Source organism: Bison bison, unplaced genomic scaffold (genome assembly GCF_000754665.1).
Source record: "Bison bison bison isolate TAMUID 2011002044 unplaced genomic scaffold, Bison_UMD1.0 scf7180017864460, whole genome shotgun sequence".
Taxonomy (NCBI): domain Eukaryota; kingdom Metazoa; phylum Chordata; class Mammalia; order Artiodactyla; family Bovidae; genus Bison; species Bison bison.
The window spans coordinates 4980566-5005029 of NW_011495022.1; the positions used below are offsets into that span (position 1 = coordinate 4980566).

General features: G+C 32.8%; 1 protein-coding gene across 5 annotated transcripts in view; it reads left to right on the forward strand.

Moving 5' to 3' along the window:
* KIAA1715 (KIAA1715 ortholog) overlaps positions 1-23413 on the forward strand; it is a 91113-nt gene extending 67700 nt beyond the window's left edge. The window contains exons 9-14 of one of the 5 annotated variants that reach the window (XR_827043.1): positions 2812-3024; positions 10791-10896; positions 12476-12546; positions 13315-13485; positions 14121-14335; positions 15025-15100. Coding sequence is in view for 4 of the 5 variants with exons in the window: in XM_010859793.1 (XP_010858095.1) it covers positions 2812-3024; positions 10791-10896; positions 12476-12546; positions 13315-13485; positions 21008-21243 (797 nt within the window). In the remaining variant the exon portion in view is untranslated. Of the gene's footprint in view, positions 1-2811; positions 3025-10790; positions 10897-12475; positions 12547-13314; positions 13486-14109; positions 14902-15024; positions 15108-21007 lie in introns of those variants that run through there. The other 4 variants (XM_010859794.1, XM_010859793.1, XM_010859795.1 and 1 more) reach the window with 4 other exon arrangements.
* The last annotated feature ends 1051 nt before the right edge of the window (positions 23414-24464 follow it).

Here is a 24464-nt window from a genome sequence, read left to right on the forward strand (position 1 = left end):
TGACTATTTTGTTGAGTGAGAAAAACTTTTTAAGAGATTTAATAATACAAAGCATTTGTAAATGGCACATAGCTAAAAGTAGATAAATCTTAGCTATTTTTCATTGAGACTACCAGAATATTTTATAGTACTTTACCAAATATAGATTTGGTATTGTATTGCTAGCTGTTTTCAACCATAGTCATTGTAACTCTTTGTTACCTTCTTTTCCTTTGTAAATACTGAAACTGTGTTTTCTCCCTTTCCTGACTCTCTTATATCAGTTTTCCCTTTTGTCTGCCTAGTTTTAGATTTAGAAATAATATGAAGCCAAGTCTCTTTTATGGAATGCTGGATATGGTGTTCCTTTTAGTTATAGACCTTACCTTTCAGTAGTATATGAGTGACGTTAAAAGTGTGCTTTAGTTAGTTTTCGCTGGGTAAATGCACGCTCAGAGGAAATGGTCTCAAATCTTTGTTCAAAAAGTTAAAGACTAAGGTAGTCTAATAAATGTTAAGCATTTATCTGGAAGAAAAATACATTTTTGAGTTGAAAGTGAAGTGAAAGTCGCATAGTCGTATCCTACTCTTTGTGATGCCATGGACTGTATCCTGCCCAGCTCCTCTGTCCATGGAATTCTCCAGGCAAGGATACCCTCCTCCAGGGAATTTTCCCGACCCAGGGATGGAAGCTGGGTCTCCTGTATTGCAGGCAGATTCTTTACCAACTGAGCCACTAGGGAAGCCCTTTGGAGTTACGTTTTACCTAAAAATCTGCTAAAGAAATAATTTAAAATGTTGATGCCTTGTTTTTTAAAATAATTCCAGTAATCAGATCCTTATATGATTTCACTGATTTCAGTACCTTTTGTAGAATTTAATGGCTTTCCTAATGTGTAACCATCTTTTAAGAAGTTCCTTGTGAATAAAAGATAATTAAGTGACCAGTTAATTTGCTGGAATTAATTAAGATATAATTAATCTAGGAAATATTCAAAATTTTCTATAAACTGTAAGGAAAATAGCCAAATATAAGGACATATCCATTTATATAGTGATGACATGCTTGTAATTTATTATCGCAGTGGCTAGGTTAGAGACTCGGAGAAGGCAATGGCACCCTACTCCAGTAGTCTTGCCTGGAAAATCCCATGGACCGAGGAGCCTGGTGGGCTTCAGTCCATGGGGTCTCTAAGAGTCGGACATGACTGAGCGACTTCCCTTTCACTTTTCACTTTCACGCATTGGAGAAGGAAATGGCAACCCACTCCAGTGTTCCTGCCTGGAGAATCCCAGGGACGGGGGAGCTTCCATCTGTGGGATCGCACAGAGTCGGACATGACTGTAGTGACTTAGCAGCTTAGCAGCAGGTTAGAGACTAAATTAACAACCAATGGAAAATTTGTTGGTCCCAGTAATTACAGCTAAATGGTGATTTGAAAATACTTAATTGTATGAAAGCATTGTCATCTGAAATCTGTATTCAATAAATGTGATCTGTCAACTTACAGACATTATCTTATTTAATTCTTTTAACAATTCTGAGTTAGGATATTATTATCCTAATTTTGCAAATAAATAGAGGCTTAACAAAGTTAACCCATCTGGGGTCATGGAGCTGTAGCTGGGATTCTAACCAAACCTTTTTGACCGCAGGACCCAGGTTCTTAATAGTTGAAGAGGTTGTAGTAAACTGAAATCTGGTGCTCAAGTTGTGATTGCAATGAGCTGTTTATGAAAATCTTTAACTGTCAAATGGAGTCCAAATCTAAAGTATTTTGCTTCTGAAACGGCATTTTTTACCAATCATGCCAATTAAAATTTATTAATAACTTCTTTAGCTTTAGCTTACCATTTCAGGATTTGTAATAATTTAAGGTGATATGTAGAATTACAAAGTTAGAGGTGCATCTTTATTTGAGATCGTACCGTCAACATTCAAGTAAGATATTGGTGAGAATGGGGAATGACAGGATTGAATTTTATGTTACTGAGTACAGAGGGGGATCATGAAACTTTCTGTAAAGGAACAGATAGTAAGTATAGTGAATGACTTTGAGAGCCATATGGTCTCTAGTGTGTTTACTCAGACTCTTCTAAAACAGCCATAGACAATATGTAAAGAACTGTGTTATTGTGTTTCAGTGAAAAACTACAAAAAGAGGCGGCAGCCTGGATTTGACTCATTTACCAACTTCATGTAATTTCTGCATCAAAAAGATAAAATTTGTTATTCTAATGTATTGTTTGTGCAGAGTGAAAGTTTTCCTCTGTTGAATGTATTGACCAAAAAAAATTTACCCCAAAAGATAGTAGTATAAAGGAGAATAGAAATGGTACCTTTCTTCAGCATTTCTATGACTACTTAGATTAATTACTTCATAAATTACATGACAATTCCATATATACTTATTAGCTCATTTCTTAGCATTACCATTTTTTATCTTGAAAAAACAATTCTGCAGTTTTCACTGATTCTGATAAACTTTATCATAACTTGGGAGGGATTGATTATAAAAAGATATGCATAATTGGGTGATTTTATTTTATTTTATTTGAATTTATTTTGAAAAATAGTATCAGTAGGTAGACTTAGATCAAGACTTACGTAAATATATACATGTAGTTGAATTTTAGGTTCAGAAATGGAGTACTCTGTAGTCAGTTTTCAGTGTTACATTGTACAGATTTCTTATTTACAAGCAGTTTGACCTTGTAGATGATTTCTAGTGCTGCAAAGCTTTATTGAATGTAAAAAGTCACTTGTGATATTGACTGATGGTGGTATGCTCAATGTTAAACCTAATGAATACTTTTTATTCTTATTTTCAGAGATTCGTCAGCGAACTGCCGCTCAAAGAAACCTTTCTCCAACACCAGCAGGCTCCAGCCAAGGCCCTCCTCTGCAAATTCCAGTTTCTCCTGGACCACCAAAGGACACTTCAGCCCCTGGTGGACCCCCAGAAAGAACTGTTACTCCAGCCTTATCATCAAATGTGTTACCAAGACGTTTTGGATCCCCTGCTACTTCAGTGCCTGGAATGGGTAAACAGAGCACTTAATGTTATTTACAGTTTATATTGTTTTCTCTGGTTACCAATAAAACGGGCCATTTTCAGACAGTATGGAAATGGCATTTCATTTGGAAATAGCAGAGCAGTTATCTGATTAAGCAGGAGTTCCATATTCAATTAGCCATAACTCTTTACAGCTGGCACCTTGTGATACTGAAACCTATTTCTTGAGCTCATTTAACTGTTATGGCTTCTTTGTTTAAATGGCAATAAAACTTTGTAGTATTCTGTAGTCAACAGTGTAGCGTATCTTTATATTCAGCTTTAGAATGGCTCCAGATTTATATAAAATGAGGATAGAAGAGAACATTTTGGGAATGTATTCATGCTTTTTGCTAAACCCTTCATATATATTTTTAAACTTGACAGATTAACATTTCAGGAAGAATATTCATGTACTGTAGTGTGTAATGCTACTAATGTTAATGTGAGCTTGGTAGATTTTTTCTTTTTTTAAGCCGTAGAGCCTCAATATTTTCTGACAGGTACTTTAACATAAAGTCCTATTGAATTAACATACTGCCTTTACTACTATTTCATCTCTTTGGATTCTCCTTTTTCAGTTTTGTAGATCTCTAGGGGAAGATCCCATTTTAGGAGTGTAATAGATTATATTACCCTGCAGCTTTCTTTTGGAGTATGATTGGGACATGAAAGTCTTCTTCTTCAGCAGATCACATTATTGTATGTAGAGTCCCATGTCAGATTCTTAAATATGATAATAAATTATTTATTTTAGGATATTTAATTTTAATTTAGATTAATTTCATATTTCATGACTAATTACATATAATTTATGACTTTGAGCCTCGTCAGAAGTTGATATTAGATATTCAGGGCATTTACATAGTCTTACTAAAATCAGTAAGCAATCTAAATGTTACTAATACAGTAGATTTTTTCCCCCTCCTTTTTCTTTGAAAACAGCATAAGATTTTAGAAAACTAAAAAACTATTAATTTATAAATATATTATGAAAGCTAACTACAAATGAAATGAATACAAATCATAACTTTTAATTGTTGATTATTGAAAAAATACTTTTAAACTTAACATATAATGATGTCACTCAGGGCAATTGTATATTTTGTGAAATTGAGTAAATTGGTTGAAAATTTTTCATCTTTCAGTTGTTACTGGTTGATTTGAGATACCCATGACTTGTAAAGCTCTTAATTGTTTAATGGAAGAACTAATTTTGTAAGAATGTATTTTGTATATCTATTTTTAAAGAAATTAGAGTTTATCAACTTATACAGAGTAATAAAAACTATATAATAGCACACGTAAGAACAGGGTTTCAGTAGCCTACCATTTCATGATCATGTAAACATAATATATTTTACTAAAGTTTTTAATTAGTTTCTGTGTAAAAGACTTTGTATTTAAGTTGTACATTGCCAAAAATGTGAGTGAGCTAAGTGATTTCTTATAGAGAAGATTAATAATTCATTTTTTCATTATGCCATATTTGTGAAAGAGAATCAATTTAATGTGTATTACCACAGGGCTCCCATATGTTTGAAAATTAATAACCAGCAGGTACTTGATAATTTGCCAAGCTGTGTAAAAATGACCAGTATTCCTACAATGATTGCTCTTGATGTTTGTATTAATTACTGTTACCCGTAACAGCATGAATACAAAGATGTGTTATTTTAAAAGTTATTAATATGCAAGGGAGTTAAGATATTTTTATGAAATCTGTTGTTTTATTTATCCAGATTCCCTTATGGACATTTTCATTTTAAGTAGGTAGAAGTAAAATACTCCAGCAAAAGTTAAGCTGGCTTAAATGCTTTCAGAATTTAATTTGGCGTACTTATTTAAGTTGAAAGTTTGATAATGAGGGATGACACTTAATGTCTGCATTCAAGTTTATTTTTTGATGCTAGTGATTGAATGTTAAGTATGACTGTACTTAACATTAGCCAAAGAAATACCAATAGCCAATGAGATATGAAAAATGCACTTGATTCCTAATACTGAAAACTTATTTTAGAACCTAATTTCATTTACTAGCTATAATTCTATATCATTCCCCCCTTTTTAAGATGGTAACAGCCTTAAGATTTGTGACTATTTACAATGCAAATCTCTTATCTTTTAGAATAGTAATATCATATTGCTGCCCTAAAGTCATTTTTTAATGCTTTAAAGGTTTTGTCACAGTCATTTTGAAGACCTTTAATCCATGTATTGCAGGGCTTGTTTCAACAAGACCTCATTTTGTTTGGAAGTCTTCTACAAGGTCTCCATGTAAACGTCCATTGCTGCCTATCTTACTTTTATCTGGCCTTGATTTACAAAGGCAAACATCACATCTTGTTTATTTTATTCTCTAACTTTCTTCTCAGTGCCTTCTGTGTAGTCTCTAATTTTAGAATATCTCCTGCAAACAGTTCTGTTTCAGTTTTCAGAGATTGTGGAGTTACAATTCATAATTTTGAATGTGTAACTTTATTTTTGTTACTGTTTTTATATAATGTAATATTAACTAAATTCTAAGTTATTCCTCTACTCCTGACTCTCCATTCATCATCTCTGATACTGGCTAATTTATTATAGGAATACAATGTATCTCTCCATTTATTTAGATCTTCTCTAGTTTCTCTTAGCAATGTTTTGCAGTGTTCATAGCTTTTGTACCTTTTTTGATTAAATGTACATCTGATTATTTCATGTTTTTATCCTAGTTTAAATACTTTATTAACTGTTTCCATTGTTCACTGGTAATGTAACAGAAATTGATTTTTGTATAGTGATCTTATATCCTGTAATATTGCTAAAGTCACTGGTTCTTATAACTTTTATATAGACTCCATAATATATCCTAAACAGGCTTCAGATTGTTGGTGACTAAATACAATTCTACTTCTTCCTTTTAAATGTAGATTCCTTTCATTTCTTTTTCTTGCCTTATTACACTAGCTAGAATTTTCAGTGCAGTGTTAAATAGAAGTGGTGAGAGCAGACATCCTTGTCTTATTGCTGATCTTAGGAGGAAAGCATTTACCTTTTTACCATTCAACTCAGTGTAAGCTATAGGTTTGTTTTTTTTTTTTAAATAGATAGCCTCTATCAGATTGAGAAATACCCTACCATTCCTAGTTAGCTGAAGGTTTTTATCAGTAACAGATGATGAATTTTTTCGAATCTTTTTTTTACATCTATTGAGATGCTCTTATAGGGTTTTAGTTTAGTTATATATTTTTTTAATATCACTATTTCATATGGTGAAATACATTGATTGATTTTTTTTTTTTAACATTGACTTTTTTTTAGACATTAAACCACCGTGCTTTCCTGAAGTAAATTTGACTTGGTCATGATGTTTTAATTTTTATATATATTATTGGGTTCAGTTTGTTAAAATTTTATTAGAAATGTGTACATCAATTTTCCTTAAAGATACTGGTCTGTTTTGTTTTTGCTTTTTGTTTTTTTTCTTGTAATTTTGTTTTATCTGTTTTCTTTATTTGTTTTCTTGTAATTTTTTTGGTTTTCTTGTAATTTTTTTGGTCTGGTTTTGGTATAAGAGTATTGCTGGCCTCAGTATGAGAAAGCGTTTTCTTGTCTTTAGTTTTATGGACAAGTTTGTATAGAATTGGTATTATTTCTTAGTAATAAATTTAAATGTTACAGGTTGAAGTGGCTAGGCCTGGTGTTTTCTTTGCTGAAGGTTTTTTCTTTTTTTAAAAAAAATTCAACTTTTTTAAAGAAAAAGAAACTACAGACCAATATCCTTATAAATATAGATGCAAAAATTCTTAACAAAATTTTAGCAAGTTGAAGTTTCTGTTTCTTGTTGAGTAAGTTTTGGTAGTTTGGTAGTCTTGAGGAATTTGTTTCTCCTGACTTACAGAATTTATTGGCATAAAGTTATTCATAATATACCCTTATTATTCTATGAATATCTTTACTATCTGGATTTATGTCATTTCTCTCATTGTTAATATTTTATATCTTTCCTTTTTATCCTGATTAGTCTGAGTAGAGCTTTATCAGTTTGGTCTTCTCAAAGAACTAGCTTTTCTCTATTATTCTAGTATATTTTTATTAATTTCCACTCTGATCTTTATTATTTCATTTATTCTGTTTACTTTGGGTTTCATTTGCTCTTTCCTTTTAGGTTCTTAAGGTAGAAACTGAATTCATGGATTTTAGATCTATCCTCGTTTGTAGGTGTTTAGCAGTATAGGTGTTTAGTGTTATAAATTTTCCTCAAAGTATTGTTTTAGTTGCATATCATACATTTGATATGTTGGTTTTTTGTTCTCATTCAGTTAAAAATACTTTCTAATTTCTTTATCTTTAAAGCTTGGATTATTTATATATTACTGAGTCTTCAAATATTTGAGTATTTTCCTGATGTCTTTTTGTTGCTTATTTCTAGTTTAATTCTGTTGTGGTCAGAAAACATACTTTGTATTATTGAATCTTCTTGAATGTATTGAGATTTATGTTTCAGACTATCATTTGTCTTGGTATATGCTTTGTGTTCACTTGGAAAGAATATATGTTTTGTTCCTGCTGGGTAGAATGGCTGTAAATGTTGATTGAATCAAGTTGGTTAAGTAGATAGTATTACATATCATTAATGATTTTTTGTCTGTTTATTCTGTCAGTGCTTGAGAGAATGCTGTTGAAATCTCCAGCTATAATTGTGTATTTATTTCTTTTTGTATTTCTTTTAGTTTTTGCATAATGTGTTTTGAAACTCTGTTATAATGCACATACATCATAGGTTTAGGATTATTATGTCCTCTTGATGAATTGACTCCTTGTCATTATGAAATTACACTTTTATCCCTGTTTATATTCTTTGCTCTAGAATCTACTTTGATTGCTATTAATACAGGTGCTCTAGGTTTCTTTTGAATAGTGTTAGCGTATTTATGTAGTTTTCCCTGTCATTTACCTTTGGTCTGTTTGTGTTTTTATATTTAAAATGGATTTTTTGTAAGCAACATCTGTTGGGTCTTGCTTTTTTATCCGTTCTGACAATCTTTGCCTTATAGTGAGGGTGCTCAGGCCACTTACATTTAATGTAATGATTGGTATGTTTTAGTTTGAGTTTAAATCTTTTATTGTGCTAGTTTTCTATTTGTCCCATTTGTTCTGCTACCTCTCTTGTTTTCTGCCTCTTGTGGGTTGAGTATCTTTTATGATTGTTTTTAATCATTTTTTTTGTTGTTGCCTTGTTAGCTATAGTGCTTTTTTTTTGTTATTTTAGTGGGTACTTTAGACTTTGCAGTATGTATCGTTAATTTATCACAGTTCATCTCAAATGGTATGACACCAGTTCTCATACAGATTAAGAATCAAACTACAGTATACTTAATGTTTCTCTCCCCTTGGCCTTTGTGGTATTGTTTTCATACATTTTACTTATACATGTGTTATAAACCCCACAAGGAATTGCAGATATCCTCCGCATTTTGAAAGTTCACTTTACACCACTTTGCTTTTATGAAAGACCTACATTAGTGCCTGTTTACACTAATTGAAAGAATCGGAAGAAGGTTTTCGCTTTTACAAAAAAAGATGAAAAGCGAAAATAGCGTTCAGCATTTGTTTTGCAGCGAGCCGTTGTAGAGGCAGCGTGCATCCTGAGCAGCAAGAGTGGCACCACCAAGCTCCTTTCCTGGGAACTACACTCAGCATCTCATCAGCAAGCCGCCATAGCTTTGAACTTTGTCTGTGAGCATCTGTGCTTTGTCTCAATTTATTTTGTGCATCCGTTAGCAAGATGTGTCCCAAGGTAATTGCTTCTTCACTTTATGCCATTTTGGCTTACGAAAGCTTTCATGGGAACTTTTGGATAGCAAGGGAAACCTGTATTACTTTTTCTTTGAGCCATCAATTGTTTTTTAAAGCGGTATAAATAATGTTTTATATATTTACCCACATGGTAACCATTTCAGGTACTCTTTCTTTTGTGTGATCCAGCTTTCTGTCTGGTGTCATTTTCCTTCTACGTGAAGGATTTCTTTTAACATTTCTTGTAGTACAGTTCTGTTAGTGGTGAATTCTTTCAGTTTTGTATGTCTGAAAAAAGTCTTCATTTTGCCTTCATTTTTAAAAAATGTCTTCACTAATACAGATAATTTCGCTAATTTGATAGTTTTTCTTTCAGAACTTTAAAGATACTGTTTCATTGTCTTCTCGCTTGCTTATTTTCTAATGAATAGTCTGTCATTCTTATCGTTGTTTCTCTGTACTAATGTATCTTTTTCTGACTGTTTTTAAGATTTTCTGTCACTGGTTTTAAGAAGGTTGATTATGCTGTATCTTGGTGCAAAATTATTTCTTGTGCTTAGGGTTTGTTGATATTCTTGGGTCTGTATGTTTTCGGTTTTCCAGGTTTTGAAAATTTTTGTGCATTATTTTTTTGAGTCAATTTTTTTTCCTCTCCTCTTCTGAACTCCAATTATACATATACTAGATGCTTGAGGTTGTTACATAGCTCACTGATTTGTTCATTTAAAAGTCTTTTTAGTCTTTGTGTTTCACTTTGCATGGCTTCTATTGCTGTCTTCAGATTTACTAATTCTTCTGTAATGTCCAAACTGCTGTTCATTTCATCTGTGAATTTTAAAATCTAAGACATTGTAGATTTCATCTGTAGAGGTTCAATTTGGATCTTTTATAAATTTTTTTCATGTCTCTGCTTAACATATTACAGTTTTTGTCTAGATTCTCAAGCCTAAGGAATATAGTCATAATAAGTGTTTTAATATGTTTGTCTCTTAATGCTATCATCTCCATCATTTCTGGGTCACTTTTGATTGATTCTTCTCATTATAGGTTTTATTTTCTTGCCAATTTGCATGACTAATAATTTTTTATCTAATGTCAGACATTGTAAATTTTGCCTTATTGGGTACAGGATATTTTAAAATTACGGTACAAGGCCTCTCTGAATATTTACCCAGTGACCTGTGAGTTATGAAGTTTTCCATCCTGGCTGGTGGGAACATGTGATATTTTTGGCCCCATGTGAGCACTGGTACCTTTAGTATTTTGGGGGCAGTTCTTTCTTTGTCCTCAGGTAGTTTTTCTCATTTGCATCCTGGGCAGATCTTTGGTGTTCTGGCTCTCGGCATTCTCTCCTCTCTGTTCCCAGTGAATTCAACCTGTCTTGGCCTCTCCAGCGTTCCAGCTTTATCTCTTCAACTCAGGGAGACTAATGAACTTCACTGGGATTTACTCTGCCTGAATTGCTACCTGGAAAACTCTCCAGGCAATAAATTGGGGCAGTTGTAGGGCTCATCTTATTTACTTTATGTGTTTCAGGGATCTTTATCCTACATTACTTGATATCCAGTGTCTCTAAAACCATTGCATAGTATATTTTACATGGTATTTTAGTTGTTTTAAGTGGGAGATTAAATCTGACTCTGATTACTGTATTATGGTACACAGTGGAAGTCTCCTAGTTTGTTATTGCATAAACTTTTAAGAGTCTGAGCATTTAAAAAATTAATTTGTACAGAACTCAACATAGTTTTATTCCGTAATAGATTATGTTTCTGGTTCTAATATAGCACATAGATAAATATATTTTTGTAGTATAGTGTTTTTAATAAAAATTTGAATACAGAGATGATAGTATCATTTTTATTTTGTTAAAATCATTAAAAAACTCTTAACGAGCATAAGTAGTTCTTGGCAACTGAATTGAAATTTAGATGTATTTTACACATATAAATTTTGTGTATATTTATTTACTAGGTCTTCATCCTCCTGGTCCACCTTTAGCAAGACCCATTCTGCCTCGAGAACGAGGTGCTCTGGATAGAATTGTTGAATATTTAGTTGGTGATGGTCCACAGAACAGGTAATGTTTACTAGGGTGTAGCTAAATGAAAATGAAGAAAGTTTATTGGTCAGAGTGGGTGTGTATGTGTGTGTGTACACACATGTGCTGCTGCTGCTGCTGCTAAGTCACTTCAGTTGTGTCTAACTCTGCGACCCCATAGACGGCAGCCCACCAGGCTCCCCTGTCCCTGGGATTCTCCAGGCAAGAACACTTAAGTGGGTTGCCATTTCCTTCTCCAATGCATGAAAGTGAAAAGTGAAAGTGAAGTCACTCAGTCGGGTCTGACCCTCAGCAACCCCATGGACTGCAGCCTACCAGGCTCCTCTGCCCATGGGATTTTCCAGGCAAGAGTACTGGAGTGGGGTGCCATTGCCTTCTCCAACACACATGTGCACATGCACTAAATGTTCTATGATTTTGTAGTTGTTTCCTGATTTTAGAACATAATGCAGTATTTTATGGCCCTGCAAAAGAGTACATACTCAGTTATTTTTCAGTAGTAGATTATCTAGATAAAGTATTTGGATAAAATATTTTAAAACATATTATATATAACAAAAAAATATTGTAACTGGTATGTTATAACGCTGCTATAACATTATTTTTAGAGAATTTGAATCATTTTGTTGAATCTTTTGAATTTGAAGAGTTTGTAAATAGTGAAAAGTGAAAAGTTGGTAGGTTATAAGAAATGGAGTTTTATAGATGTGAGTACTGGACTTAATGATAGTGAAAATTTTAATAACAGTGAGGACAGTTTCATGTATTTGACACTTAGAGTTCCAAAATGCTTCTCCAGTTATTTTAATTGATCCTTATAATAACTCTAGGATTATAAGGATGATATGAACAGAACAATTGTCATAGTATAGACTTTTAAGTAATTCTTAGGGTATTTTAAGAATAGATATTTGACAAGGTTATTGGTTAATATTATTGTCTTAATAAAGAGACTAGAATTTAATGTTAATGTGAAAAATTATACGTTCTTCAAAACAGATAGAATGTTGTTTGATAGGGCCAGGTATTTATTAAGTATTTACTCAGAGAACAGAAAGGGTATATAAATAGAAAATGTGGAAGATGTTTAAGTGTAATTGGGATAGCTAAGAAATCATGATATACAGAAATTAACCTTTGGACTGGACTAAACAAAATTAAATTCATTTCTTTACTACAAGACTTCACAGCGGTTTTAATAATACTCATTTGTGAATCTGTAAGAGGCTTCATCTTTTCCACTCTTTATCTGACCACAGATTTGGGGTCTGTCATCCCCAGGAATATGTGTTAGGAAACATTAAAATTTAAGTGTTCTGTTATCAAATACATTTCTGCTTACTAAGAAAATTTTATTTGACTGCTTCTTAGTTTATTTTTAATTTGATATATAATATTTTAAAATAATTAAAAATTTGACTGTTGTCATAAAGAGTGTTGTTTATTGTTTACAAAGTAATATCTATTATGGCACATCTAGCTACAGTAAATGCTATGTAATCTAACTGTGTACTTTAGCTGTGATGGCTAAAGTAGCTTCTCCCACTTGTTTTGTCTGCATTTGTAACTACTCTGTTCATTTTTCCTTTTGCTGTAGGTACGCCCTTATATGTCAGCAGTGTTTTTCTCACAATGGCATGGCTTTGAAAGAAGAATTTGAGTACATTGGTAAGAATTATTTGGCAGTTAGATTTTAAATATTTTACTCTTAAATATTTCATTCTGTGCCAATTGCCATGTAATGCCATTTTGTTTTAGGTATTGCTCTGTATATGTTGTTCAGGCATATTATAGAATACACAGCAAAGCAGAAAAGACAACTCAGATTTTTTCTTCATACAGTGTACAACTTCTAGGCTAGCTGTTCTTAAACTTTCACTGTGCATCAGAATTAGCCTGAAGAGCTTTTAAACATTGTGATGCCCAGGTTCCACCTACAAATAATCTGCTTTAGTTGATCTGAGGTGGGGCCTAGGCATCAGCATTTTTTTTAAGCTCTTCAGAATATTTTCATGTGCAGCTACTATTTAAAAACATTGAACTAAATTAATCATGCTTCTCAAATATATATAACATGCAACATTTTGGGGGGCAGATGAGTAAAGTTCTGGCTTTTAAGATACCTCATGGTGACTAGAAGTGTAATTTCTGTAATACATTTAGATCATTATTATTGTTTTGCTATTGGTTAACCTGCTATGTAACTTATTATCTTTTCTGCTTTAAATTGGTATTATAATTCTAATAATAATTTTTAAATATGCTTTAAAATACTTTGGTTAGAACACCTGCCATAATATTATTATAACCATGTGTAATTTCACAATGAATAAATGGCTTTTGAAAGATTCTTTGTAAAATTAACCTTGAGGGTTACTTGATTAGTCCTTGAAGTTTATTTGGTTTATGGTTTTATTTTTTTTTAATTCTCTACAGCTTTTCGTTGTGCCTACTGTTTTTTCTTGAATCCTGCTAGAAAAACCAGACCCCAGGCTCCAAGACTTCCAGAATTTAGTTTTGAAAAGAGGCAGGCATTGGAAGTCTCAAATACAGTTGGTTCCTTGCCCTCAGAAAGTGTAATTTCATCAGAGAACCAGATCAATGAAGGTATGAATATGTTAATTTAGAAGTTTTGTCTCTTGATAATGTTTGCTTTCAACAATAAAAGCATAATTGTTTTAGACAAGAATGGATCAGATTTTTCAGCATGCATATTATCAGGTATTGCTCTGATATTATGGCCTCCTATGCAGTTGGTTTGATGTGTTTGAGTTTTAAAATATATATTGTGTTAAGCAGGATCTAGAAATAGCTTGGTAAATATTATTTATGGAGTTATCTTTTTAATTAACTGTTGGGAGATTTAACTAGTAATACATGGAATTGCTTTTCAATTTATGTAAATGAAGCAGATTTAAGACAATTATGAAGCCACTACTCATAAGGGTCAGTTTCTTATAATAATTGTAGTTAACGCTGATAAATATAGGTTTGTGCCTTAGCATTTCTATGACTACAAGTTACTCGAAAACAGGAAACTCTGTAGTTGAAAAGTCAGCCTTACATTCTTTGGATGACTATATTGACAGGACTGGTGTTCCTTTGAAACAGACAATTTATCAAGGTCCATAGGATTTAATATTGCTGATTAATGCCTTTGTTGTAAAACAAACTTATTTTAAAGAAATGGAAGTTATCAGGATTCATTGAGTTTTAGAACTTATCTTTCAGTTCTGTTTTAGGAATTCCTGAGGAAGTTTCATGGAAAGATGAGATGGAAGATCTGACTATTAATTGCCAACTATTTCTTGTTATTAATGTTGGGTGAGGAACTATTTGTTAAGCAGCTCTGAATTATGAAGATTGCTAAAGTTATGACACAGTCGCTGATACTTTGGTGCTTCACCCCGTACAGAAAAAAAAATCCACATGGGAAGTTTCGTTCACATAGTTTAAGGTAGCAGTCAGTATTCATTCTTTTAACTTCTAGAAGTTATCATTTACATATATTTGATTTCTTTATAAAATCACTGAGTAGTGGAAAAAGTGCTTTAACTGAGAATAATACACAAGGCAGTGAATTTTCACGTATCTGAAGTTTGGTATGAGAATTTGACTATGTTTGTTTGTTTTTTTAACTTTGAAGAATGAACCTAAAATATGTGTGTTGACTTGGGCTTGGCTTTTGTCTTACTAACAAATATCAAAATGAATTTGAATACAGATAGCCATGACAAAGAGGTCTGTGTACTTGAACGCTGAATCTTTGTATTTGTCTTCTCCATGTCTGCAACGTCAACTCCAAACACAATGTCAGACTTTTATCTTTTGCTTAAGTCATACTCTGAGCTGCATGCTGTCACAGGCAAATCATCTGCCTTGCCATTGCCGCCTCTTGGAACTGAAAATTAAAGAATTCCAACCTGAAGATGCCTAGAGGAAAAATTGGAGTCCCTGCCATGAGTAACTTTGCTTATGAAAGCTAAAGTGAATATTTGAAAGCCAATAGTTGGGACAAAAAAAGAAAAAACAGCCAACAAAATAGATATCTTGATAATGAGTCCCATGCTTTTATCTTCTACTAAGGTCAAGATGCAAAGTTAGCAAACCACACCCAGCTATACCTTTCCTTCTCATCTCATCTAGGAGGAGCAATACCCCAGATGTCTCATTTTCTGTCAGAAACCTCCGGAATGAAGTCTAACTGGCTCAAACTCAACCCTAATAAGGTAACGTTAATAGGTGAAGACATTGAGGCAGGGTATGATAGCTCCACAATGCTAGAAACTGAAGCAACAATTCCATTTGGTTAAGATAGTCACTATAGTAATAACTTCTTCATTCTTCTTTTTGGATTCATCAAAATGGCTATTATGAGCATCGTTTTACTTCTTTGGTTTGTCAGAAGACAAAATTTTTTCCAAGACTCCTGTCTCTCAACACTGTGATATACGGTTATCAATTTCAAGCTGGATTCCATTAGTAAATGGCGGAAAGTATTTCTGATGAAGAGATAAAGCTGCATTTATTTAAACACTGGTGGCGTACCTTTATGATTAAATTGAACTGTGAAGTAAGGAGCATATCATCTCAATCAGCTACTCCCTCTGTTGACAGCCAGAGTGATGAAGGGCTTAGATTGCTGATTTCTACACTTCTGTGTAGAAAAATTACACAAAACTTAGGGTCTGAAAGAAAAACTTTCCTGTTTCAATTTTTATATATTTTTAAAAGTATTGAACCAGCTTCTTGAGATTGTGTTACTGAATTTACAGATGGAACCAAAAGGTAACTTTCTTTCGTCTTAATGTTTTTTCAAAGAATAGTTCATAACCATTTATGTGAATCTAGAATTAATACAAGAAATCCTTTTTTCAATTTATGATGCAAGACTTTAAATTTTATCTTCATTCTACTGGAATATTTTGCATTTAGGGTGAGGCATAAGGCTTTTGAAATTTTTGGACCACTCTTGGAACAACACATGAAACCTTGGAAAATTTTCATCAAAGAAGGAGCGCTAGAAGAAAGAAATTCTTCCTGTTAACTGCTCATTTGAATTCCTAAAATTTTTTCTAAAACTGTGTACACGGATGTTTTGGTAATAAAACATTAGAGAAAACAAAAAAATTAAGATTGTCACTTTATTCTAAGAGCGTGCTAGATATGGTATGTCAAAGTAATGAGCTGGTTTTTAGTTTCTTTGGTTTCTTTTATTGTGAAATGAATAGTACAGTAATATTTGAGTGTCTGCTAAGCCATGTTAAAGTCAGTTTATCAGTTTTTCTTCTTTTTAAAATGTGTTTTTCAAAATAATTGATTCATAGTATTCTTTTTGTTAGATGTGATAATAATTAGAGTACAAGGTTACTACACTATTAATATTCCAGTATAGTGATTTGGAGTTAGCATGTTTAAAAAATGTTAATATTGTTTTTGTTGTTCAGTTATATTTAGTTAGATCTTATGTAATTCTTTTAGTAGAATATAGCTTTATTCACTGGAAATAACTTGCTAGTAATAAAACTCATGGCATCTACTTAGTACTATCAAAAATAGCAAGTACAATTTATATAAGGTGAAATTTATCTTGATAATCCGATTTTTGCTCTTCCCTTTCTTTTGTTTCAACAATAATACTGTTACCATTAGGTTATGTTGAACTAAGGAAAGTTCTGTTTTTAGTTTTGCTTATTAGGTGCTTTAGGAAATTGTACTATTTGATAATGTAGATTTTATTGAATTCTATGTATCAGATCAGAAAAACTTATGTCTTTATTTTTAGCTATGTATAGCTTACTCAAGATGTAAACTTGCCTATATTATGTTTTTTTCATGCTTGTTTTAGACATAGAGATCTTTTAGCCTGTTGGTTTCCTTTTCTGAAACACCTTCATCTAATAGTTTTACATTATTGCTTAATAATGACATTCTAATGACTCTTCTAATGGATTTGTTAACAAATGGTAAATAATTACACAATATCTTTATGTTTAAAATGAGCTATTTTCTCATAGGTGGTTATCATTTATTTGAATTTTATTCATTGAGCCAGTAAGTTGCATTTTGGGATGAAATTTGTGTCTTTGGTCCTTGAATATAAGTTGGCTGTTTTTCTTAAGGCAGAAAAATCTTTAAAAAACTTGAAAATCTGTGAGTTAAAGACAAATTGTCCATTTTAATTTAACAAATTTCCTTTGGGTGAGTTTTATAGTCTGTACATATAGTAGGTACTGATATGTTAGCAAGGCAAAATTTTTTTTAAGTTATTGTAAAAAGGAGTAAGAAGTAAGAATCTAAATCACCAAAATATTAGGAGTTTTGGAATACATAATATAAATAGACTCATGTATTTTGCTGCAGAAATTATGTGTTTCTTTTGGAGATGTATGAAATTGTTTTGTTAACTATTCTTTAATTTTTTTAGAGAATTATCCTTTCAAGAGCTAGAATAAAAACCTAAATGGACGGTGGTCTTCTTAAATGTTTTTGCATGTTTGTGGTTTATAGGTGAGGCAGTGGCAGTGTTCATTATACAGTTACATTCAGTTTTATGAGGTTGAGCTATCTAGCTGAATTGAAGCTTTACCCAAACAACCAGAAGCCAATTGTTACAGTTTGGTGGGAAAAGCTTTTTTCTCAAGAATATTGGGGTAGGAGAATAGAAGGGGAAGGAGGCAGGTAAGGAACAAATCCCATGGATCATTTTTGTTTTATCACATTGTGATAGATTGTTTTCTTGGCATTACAGATGTCAAAGGTGATTTAAAAAATTTTCCTACAGATGGAATTAGGTCATTCGAGTAACCTTGTATTAATTTTAGTCTTAAACTGGTGCTGCACAGGGAAGAGTAGACCTGTTTAATTAGTGTGAACATGAAATATGGTTTCTCTTTTGGTATTTTATGCCCAAATATTGACATCTACTGTAATGAATTTTATACCACCAACTATTATATATAAACTACAGCTTCACAGAAGAAATTTACTGTTTTCTTCTGTGGCAAATGATACTCTCCCGCAGAAATAAAGTAAGTACTTTTGGAATATATTTAATTATCTTTTTATAAAGTTCTGTGGTTTAGTTATTAAACTGGTATGTAATTAAATTTCTGTTAATCTTGTGCATCTAGTTCACTTGAAGCTTGTAGTGATGACCTCTCACAAAAAGACACTGACATACATACACTGAATATCTATGTTGTTTAGACTAGCTGATATCTGCATTATAGGTATCATGACACGTACCAAATTTTTGTAACATTAACTGCTATTAATATTACTTTTCTACAGATTAACCTGGGGGAAGAAAAGTAGTCATTTAATACGCTTTTTGTTCTCAAACCCTTTTCATCATTTCACCATTTTTTAGTCTTCTGTATATTTTCTGAAATACAATATAGTATTGATGAGCAGGTTTTGTGTATAGTGCTATTTTCTAGTTATGAAAATAATTGACTTTTGTAGAATTCACGTGTATATCTTAGAATTCACCTCTATATACGTTAACAAAATTAAGTATTATAATTTTTCTCTTTGTATTAACTGCTTCTTTAAGATTCCAGAATTTTAAAATTTGTATTGTATTTGACTGGCGATGTGTCTATTTCTGAAAATAATTACATCACAAAGCTTTAATATGATAAATCATAAACTTTGATACCTCTCCTGTTTAATACTGAGTTAATCTATCAAAACAGATAACAAACTATGTGGGCCCATGTTCACTGAAGCATGCTTATTGATGAGTTGAGTCCTGAGTTCTGAGCTTTTTGTTTTTTCATTTCGTGTAACTTTATTGGAGGTTTTACTAAATCATAACCACTTGTAAAATTCTTGGCAAGTAAGTATTGCTTTATGGCCAGAGAGTTGTAGAAAACAGTGACTCTTAAAATTCTACCCTGGATAAATTCTGTGAAGGTAGAATTACAAATGGTTATTGACTTCCCTTGTGGCTCAGCTGGTAAAGAATCCACCTGCTATGCGGGAGACCTGGGTTCAATCCCTGGGTTGGGAAGATCCCCTGGAGAAGGGAAGGGTTATCCACTCCAGTATTCTGGCCTGGAAAATTCCATGGACTGTATAGTCCACGGGGTCGCAAAGAGTTGGACATGACTGAGTGACTTTCACTTATTGACTCCTGAAGTGTTCCACTGAACAGTTTGCTTGCCCTTGTAGCAGAAATGGTCTGTACATGTCCATAGAGTTTCATTTCACTTTCTGCTTTTCCTTTGACCACTGGATATAACACAACTTTGTACAACATGACTCGACCTCCTGCTTTTCAACTTTGGATTTTTGTAAGATTCCAAGTGGTGACAGTGCCATTTTATGTTCCTTTTACAATAAAAATAGCATTTTTGTGACATGTGAACATTCCTCATCTTTTTGTGAGCATATGAAGTTTCCATACAGTAAACCTCGTTAACTTAGATGTCCCTAGCTATGCAATTTTGGCTTTTTGTTCTATATATAAAAAGAGAGAAAGAGATTGTGATTAATTCCATAAACTAGAGTCGAAAATATCTTTAAAAATAAGTTAAAAAATTATTTTCAAATCCACCTAGAGTATGTGATATAATTTATATTTATTAAAACTGATATGATAAAACCATGAATTTATAAAACCTCCATGTAAGCATATTTTCTTTAAAAAGTATTAATTTTGTTATCAAAATACTGGCATTTATTATATGCTAAGTTGCTTTGGTTGTATCCGACTCTTTGCAGCTCTATGGTCTATAGCCCGCCTGACTCCTCTGTCCATGGGATTCTCCAGCAAGAATACTGGAGTGGGTTACTATTCTACAAGGAACAAAACTAGAACTTTTTACTAGTGTAAACTGGCCTGTCCTCCAGATTTTTGAATCAGTAGCATTTGTAATATATTATAAGGGATCATCTGTGAGGGTATGAAAATGTCCTTATTTGCTTTGCTGATGTAGTTTAACCATATTTCTCCTAGCAGTAATATTAGTTGCTATTTATTATTACAGAAACAAAACACAGAAACACCTCAAAGTTAGGTGTTTATCTTTGATTTGGAAATTGAGTGGCCCAAAACTCTGCTCCTGTCATTTCCTTCCCTTTCCTATTCTTTAAACTTTGAAGAATTAAAGTTATTATTATTAAATTATTATTAAGAGATATGAGTTTAATGACACTCAAAAGAGAGTTTGAAGGGAGTAAACTTTCAGATTAGGAACCAATGCCTTTACTTGGCCTCTGCTAATGGAGACAGAGGCAAAAGACTCTTCCCTTTCGCTCCCTAGCATTCAAGGTATGTAGCATATTCTGACCCAGAGGTTTAAATCCCAAGGACTTGTCTTGCACAGGGATGAAGGAAGACTTGTCTTGTCTTTGGAAAAGGTGGATCCAGACCCCCACAGTCATGGATAATAGAGATGTAAATCAGTGTGGGAAATCACACCACCTAAACACACATATGCACCCTACAAAGGTACACATTTACTCATTGGTCACAGTGTTGCCTGGACGCAAGAGACACTAGTTCCTTCAGGACACATAATCTGGGAGTTAGTGCATTTGCTGTTTTTCCTGGGCTGTTGTCTTATAATACATAATTCTGTTTTAATTTTGATATATTCAGACATTCAGCTTTCAAATCCATCTTTAGGAAAGTTCTTAAGTATTATGATAGTTCATTTATTTTGTGAACGGTGGGGCTTTAGGTAAAATTATGTTTATGGGTATGTTTCCCCCAAATTGTTTTTTCCTTCATTCATACCATTTCATATATGGTATGCTCTAGGGATAGGCTTCCAAAGTGGCTCAGTGGTAAAGAATCTGCGTGCCAATGCAGGAGACATGGGTTTGATCCCTGGGTTGGGAATATCCCCTGGAGAAGGGCATGGCAACCCACTCCAGTATTCTTGCTTGGAAGATCCTGTGAACAGAAGAGCCTGGTGAGATCCAGGGATTGCAAAAGAGTCAACGTGACTTAGCAACTGAGTATGCATGCATGATGTACTTAAGTACATTAAAAAGATATATTTTAAGGATAATGTTAGACTATTCTTCTGTTTCTTAGTTTCTTTGCACATGCTTATCTTATTTAGTAGTTATTAACATTGACTATTCCTGAAGTTTTTACTCTTTATCTTTTCAGAATCTTTAGAAGAACAAGATGTTCTAGATAATAGTACAGAACAGACAGATGACAAAATACCAGATACAGAGCAGACAAACCCAGTGATTGAACAAGCATCTGGCATAGAGGAACCAGAGGAGAAACAAGAAGAGACCGAGAATGAAGAAACCTCAATGAATGAAGACAAGTCAGCAGTTCCCAGAGCTAGTGCTGTTCCTAATCCTGAACTAAGTGGAGAATCTTTGACAATGTAGTAAATACTTCCATGTGCCTTCAACTGGATATTTGTAGTCTTGCTGATGTCAGTTATTGCTTTTTTAGGTGGTACTTTCTTTTTTTCCGCCCCCCCAAAGACATGCTTGGTTTCGTTTGAATTTCAAATTGCCTAGCTATTTCAATATGTCAGACTTACGTCTACTGGCTATTAAAATTAAAAGCAAATGGTGTCAGTAAAGTAAAATCCTTTTGAATGTACAGAAACCCACACTGTTCAGACAACGTTTAGGTATTTTTTTCTGTTCTAAAAGTAAACAAATATAATAGAAGTTTTGTTTTCTTCTTGTGACGTGTAAATACATTTGGCATAGGAAGAACTTTGGTTAGGAATAAGTTCTAATGGCATTTGTTTTATTTTTTATTTTATTTTTTTTTTATGTATGGCATTTGTTTTAAGGAATGAAACTCAATTAAGATTTTTAATACTTCATTATTAAAATGGATAGAATTTTAACTCTTGTGATATTTGCCAGGGGGTAAAAATCTATTTAGGCATTTACATTAAGAGGTGTGAAAGTTATTACAGTAATAATATAGGCATTTGTGTGAATTCTCAGTAAGAATGCAGTCGAACAGTCAAGTGCAGTGTTACTTTTGATGTCTCTTATTTTGCAGCTGGGCCAGAGGTACCTGATGTATATAATTAGCTTATGTTTACATATTAACATATAGGAAATATCTCTGCACTTGACTGTACTTGAATTTTGAACATTATTTATATTTGTAAAATAATGCTATTATAAGTGAATTTTGTGCTCGTATGTGTATTTTGTTAAGGAAAATAAAGATGATCTGGAAGCAATTTCTTTTTGTTAAATATCTAGACTTCTTCAGACAATAGCTTGGTAGATGACTTAGCTACCTGAAAAGTCTTAGTAGGAAGAGCTCACGATTCAGTAAATCTATAAATTATGCTGAGAAAAAATTATGATCTTTTTATTCAAATTTGTTACCTTTCAAGTTCAGAGAATTAGTGACATTTAGAGATTCTAATCCGAGGTTAGATTTTTCTGATTCAGGAAAACCTTAGGCCATTTGTAGTTTTTAATTTTGAGAGACATAGTTTTGTGAGAATAGGCAGTTAATTACTAGTAGTTCATTGGATTTAATATGTGTATTAAGGACTAACTGGCAATTTTTTTGACCCAGAATAGTAATTCTTGTTATCTTTTCTATTTTCTTTTTATCTATTACTAAGAAAAAACTATCAAGTTATGCCAAAGGAAGGAATATACAGGAATGGTGTATATGGCAAGTATTTCTAAGTTATATATGGTTTGTTAAAAATTAAATAAAATGTAAAGTTTAAAAATAAAATAAAATTAGAAAAAAAAATTAAATAAAATAACCATTTATTATCATTTAAAAATTCATCTTTATGATTTAATACCTTATATCTGATAGGTTTTTTAAAGGAACCCAAATCTGTTAATAGTCTGAGAGTTTTCAAGATTATAGGATTGGGCTTGAATTCTAGCTCTGCAGTCTTGGGCAAGTCACCTGACCTCACTGAGGTCATGTTTTTTCATCTTTAAAATTGGAAGAATACCTACTTTTTGGAGTATGAGGACAATAAAAAGTAATTAATGTAGTGGGCCTAGCTGACTGTCTGATAGTAGATATTAAGTGGTAGCATTTTATACTCTTGATATCTTTGTGAAATGTGGAAGAGGTCTGAATTCTCCTTCTTGCAGATAAGGAAATGAAAAAACAACATGAAATATAATTTGGCTGGTCAGAATCAAGCCAAAGTTTTCTGTATAGGTTTTCTTTATCTTATACATGTATATAAATGCATAGATTAAGGCAATAGGAACCTGAAACTGTGGCATATAATAATACTACAGAATATAGTCTCCTTTTTCCCTTTTTTGATGAAGCCCATCAGTTTTTTTGGTGTGTGTATTATTGGCCCATAACACTTTAGTAACACTTTGCTGAGTCTTCTTGTTATAAAACATTCAAATTCTGAAAAATGAGTAATCTCAGAGAAATATAATTTAGTGATAGAATTAAGTAGATATCAGAAGTATCTATGGAAGAAGGTTAAAATAGGTGAATTAATGTAACAGGTAACATGCTGTAATCATGTAGTACCTATTAAAATAGAAACGTTTCTTCTGATATTATAATAAACAGTTAATGGTTGAAGAGTGGTATAGTGTCCTATTTCTGATTATTAAGACTAGTATAAATGAGGAAAAGCAAACTAATCAGTGCTGTGAGCTAGAGTAACCTTCGCTTCCCTACTTACTAATGCTCAACAGGTCATCATGTAAACTTCTCACTATGCCCTTAGCATAATCTACAAACATGTCTGGCTTTTCTCTCTGTCTCTCTTCCATCATTATGCTGAAGCCTTAGGGTGTCTTTCAATTCTCTGACTAAGCTAAACCCTTTCCCACCTTAGGTCTCAGTTTAAATGTTCTTTCCTCAGAGAGATGCCCTCCCAAGCTCTGTATCTAAAGCTGGTCTCTGCCTTTTACTCAATCCTGTCATGTTATTATAATCTATGAGTATTTTATCTGTTTATTAGTTTACTGTATTTCTTCAAGACTTAAGAGTCTTTGTGTGCAAGGTTCTGTCTTATTTACCTTTGTATCTCCAGAGCCTGGTACAGTGTTTGACACATTTATTATTTATTAGGTGAATGAATAACTTTGTTGCTAAATTCAGCAAAAACTCAGTTCTTACCTAATTCCATTGACACTCTTGGGTGCTCCCTTTAGTTTGAAACACTTTTTTTCTTTTGGCTTTTGAGTTCTCCCACTATTGTTCTCTTACTCCTCTGCTCCTTTTCTCTCAGTGTCCTCTGCAGGTTTCCCTTCCTCTGCCCATCATTTACATGTTGGTGTTTCACCTTTCTACCTTGTCAGCATTTCTTCACTCTGTGTATTCTCTCTCTAAAGGCTCTCATCAACCCCCATGGACTTAATTACATCTGTCTCTCTCATTCTCAGATCTTCAGCCTTGATCTCTTTCCTTCACTTTAGAGTGATAGATATACCTGCCTACTGGAATGACTGTCTCTCCCAATCAATTTATTAAATAGTGAACACTATTTTCTCCTTCAAAACCTTCAAAAAGTTTCTATGTTTCAGTTTAATTTCTGTGCTTCTCATCTTATCAATAGTGCTACTGTGCAAGCTAGAAACTAGAGTTTGTCCACTCATTCCTTTCCCCTTTTTCTTGTACCTTA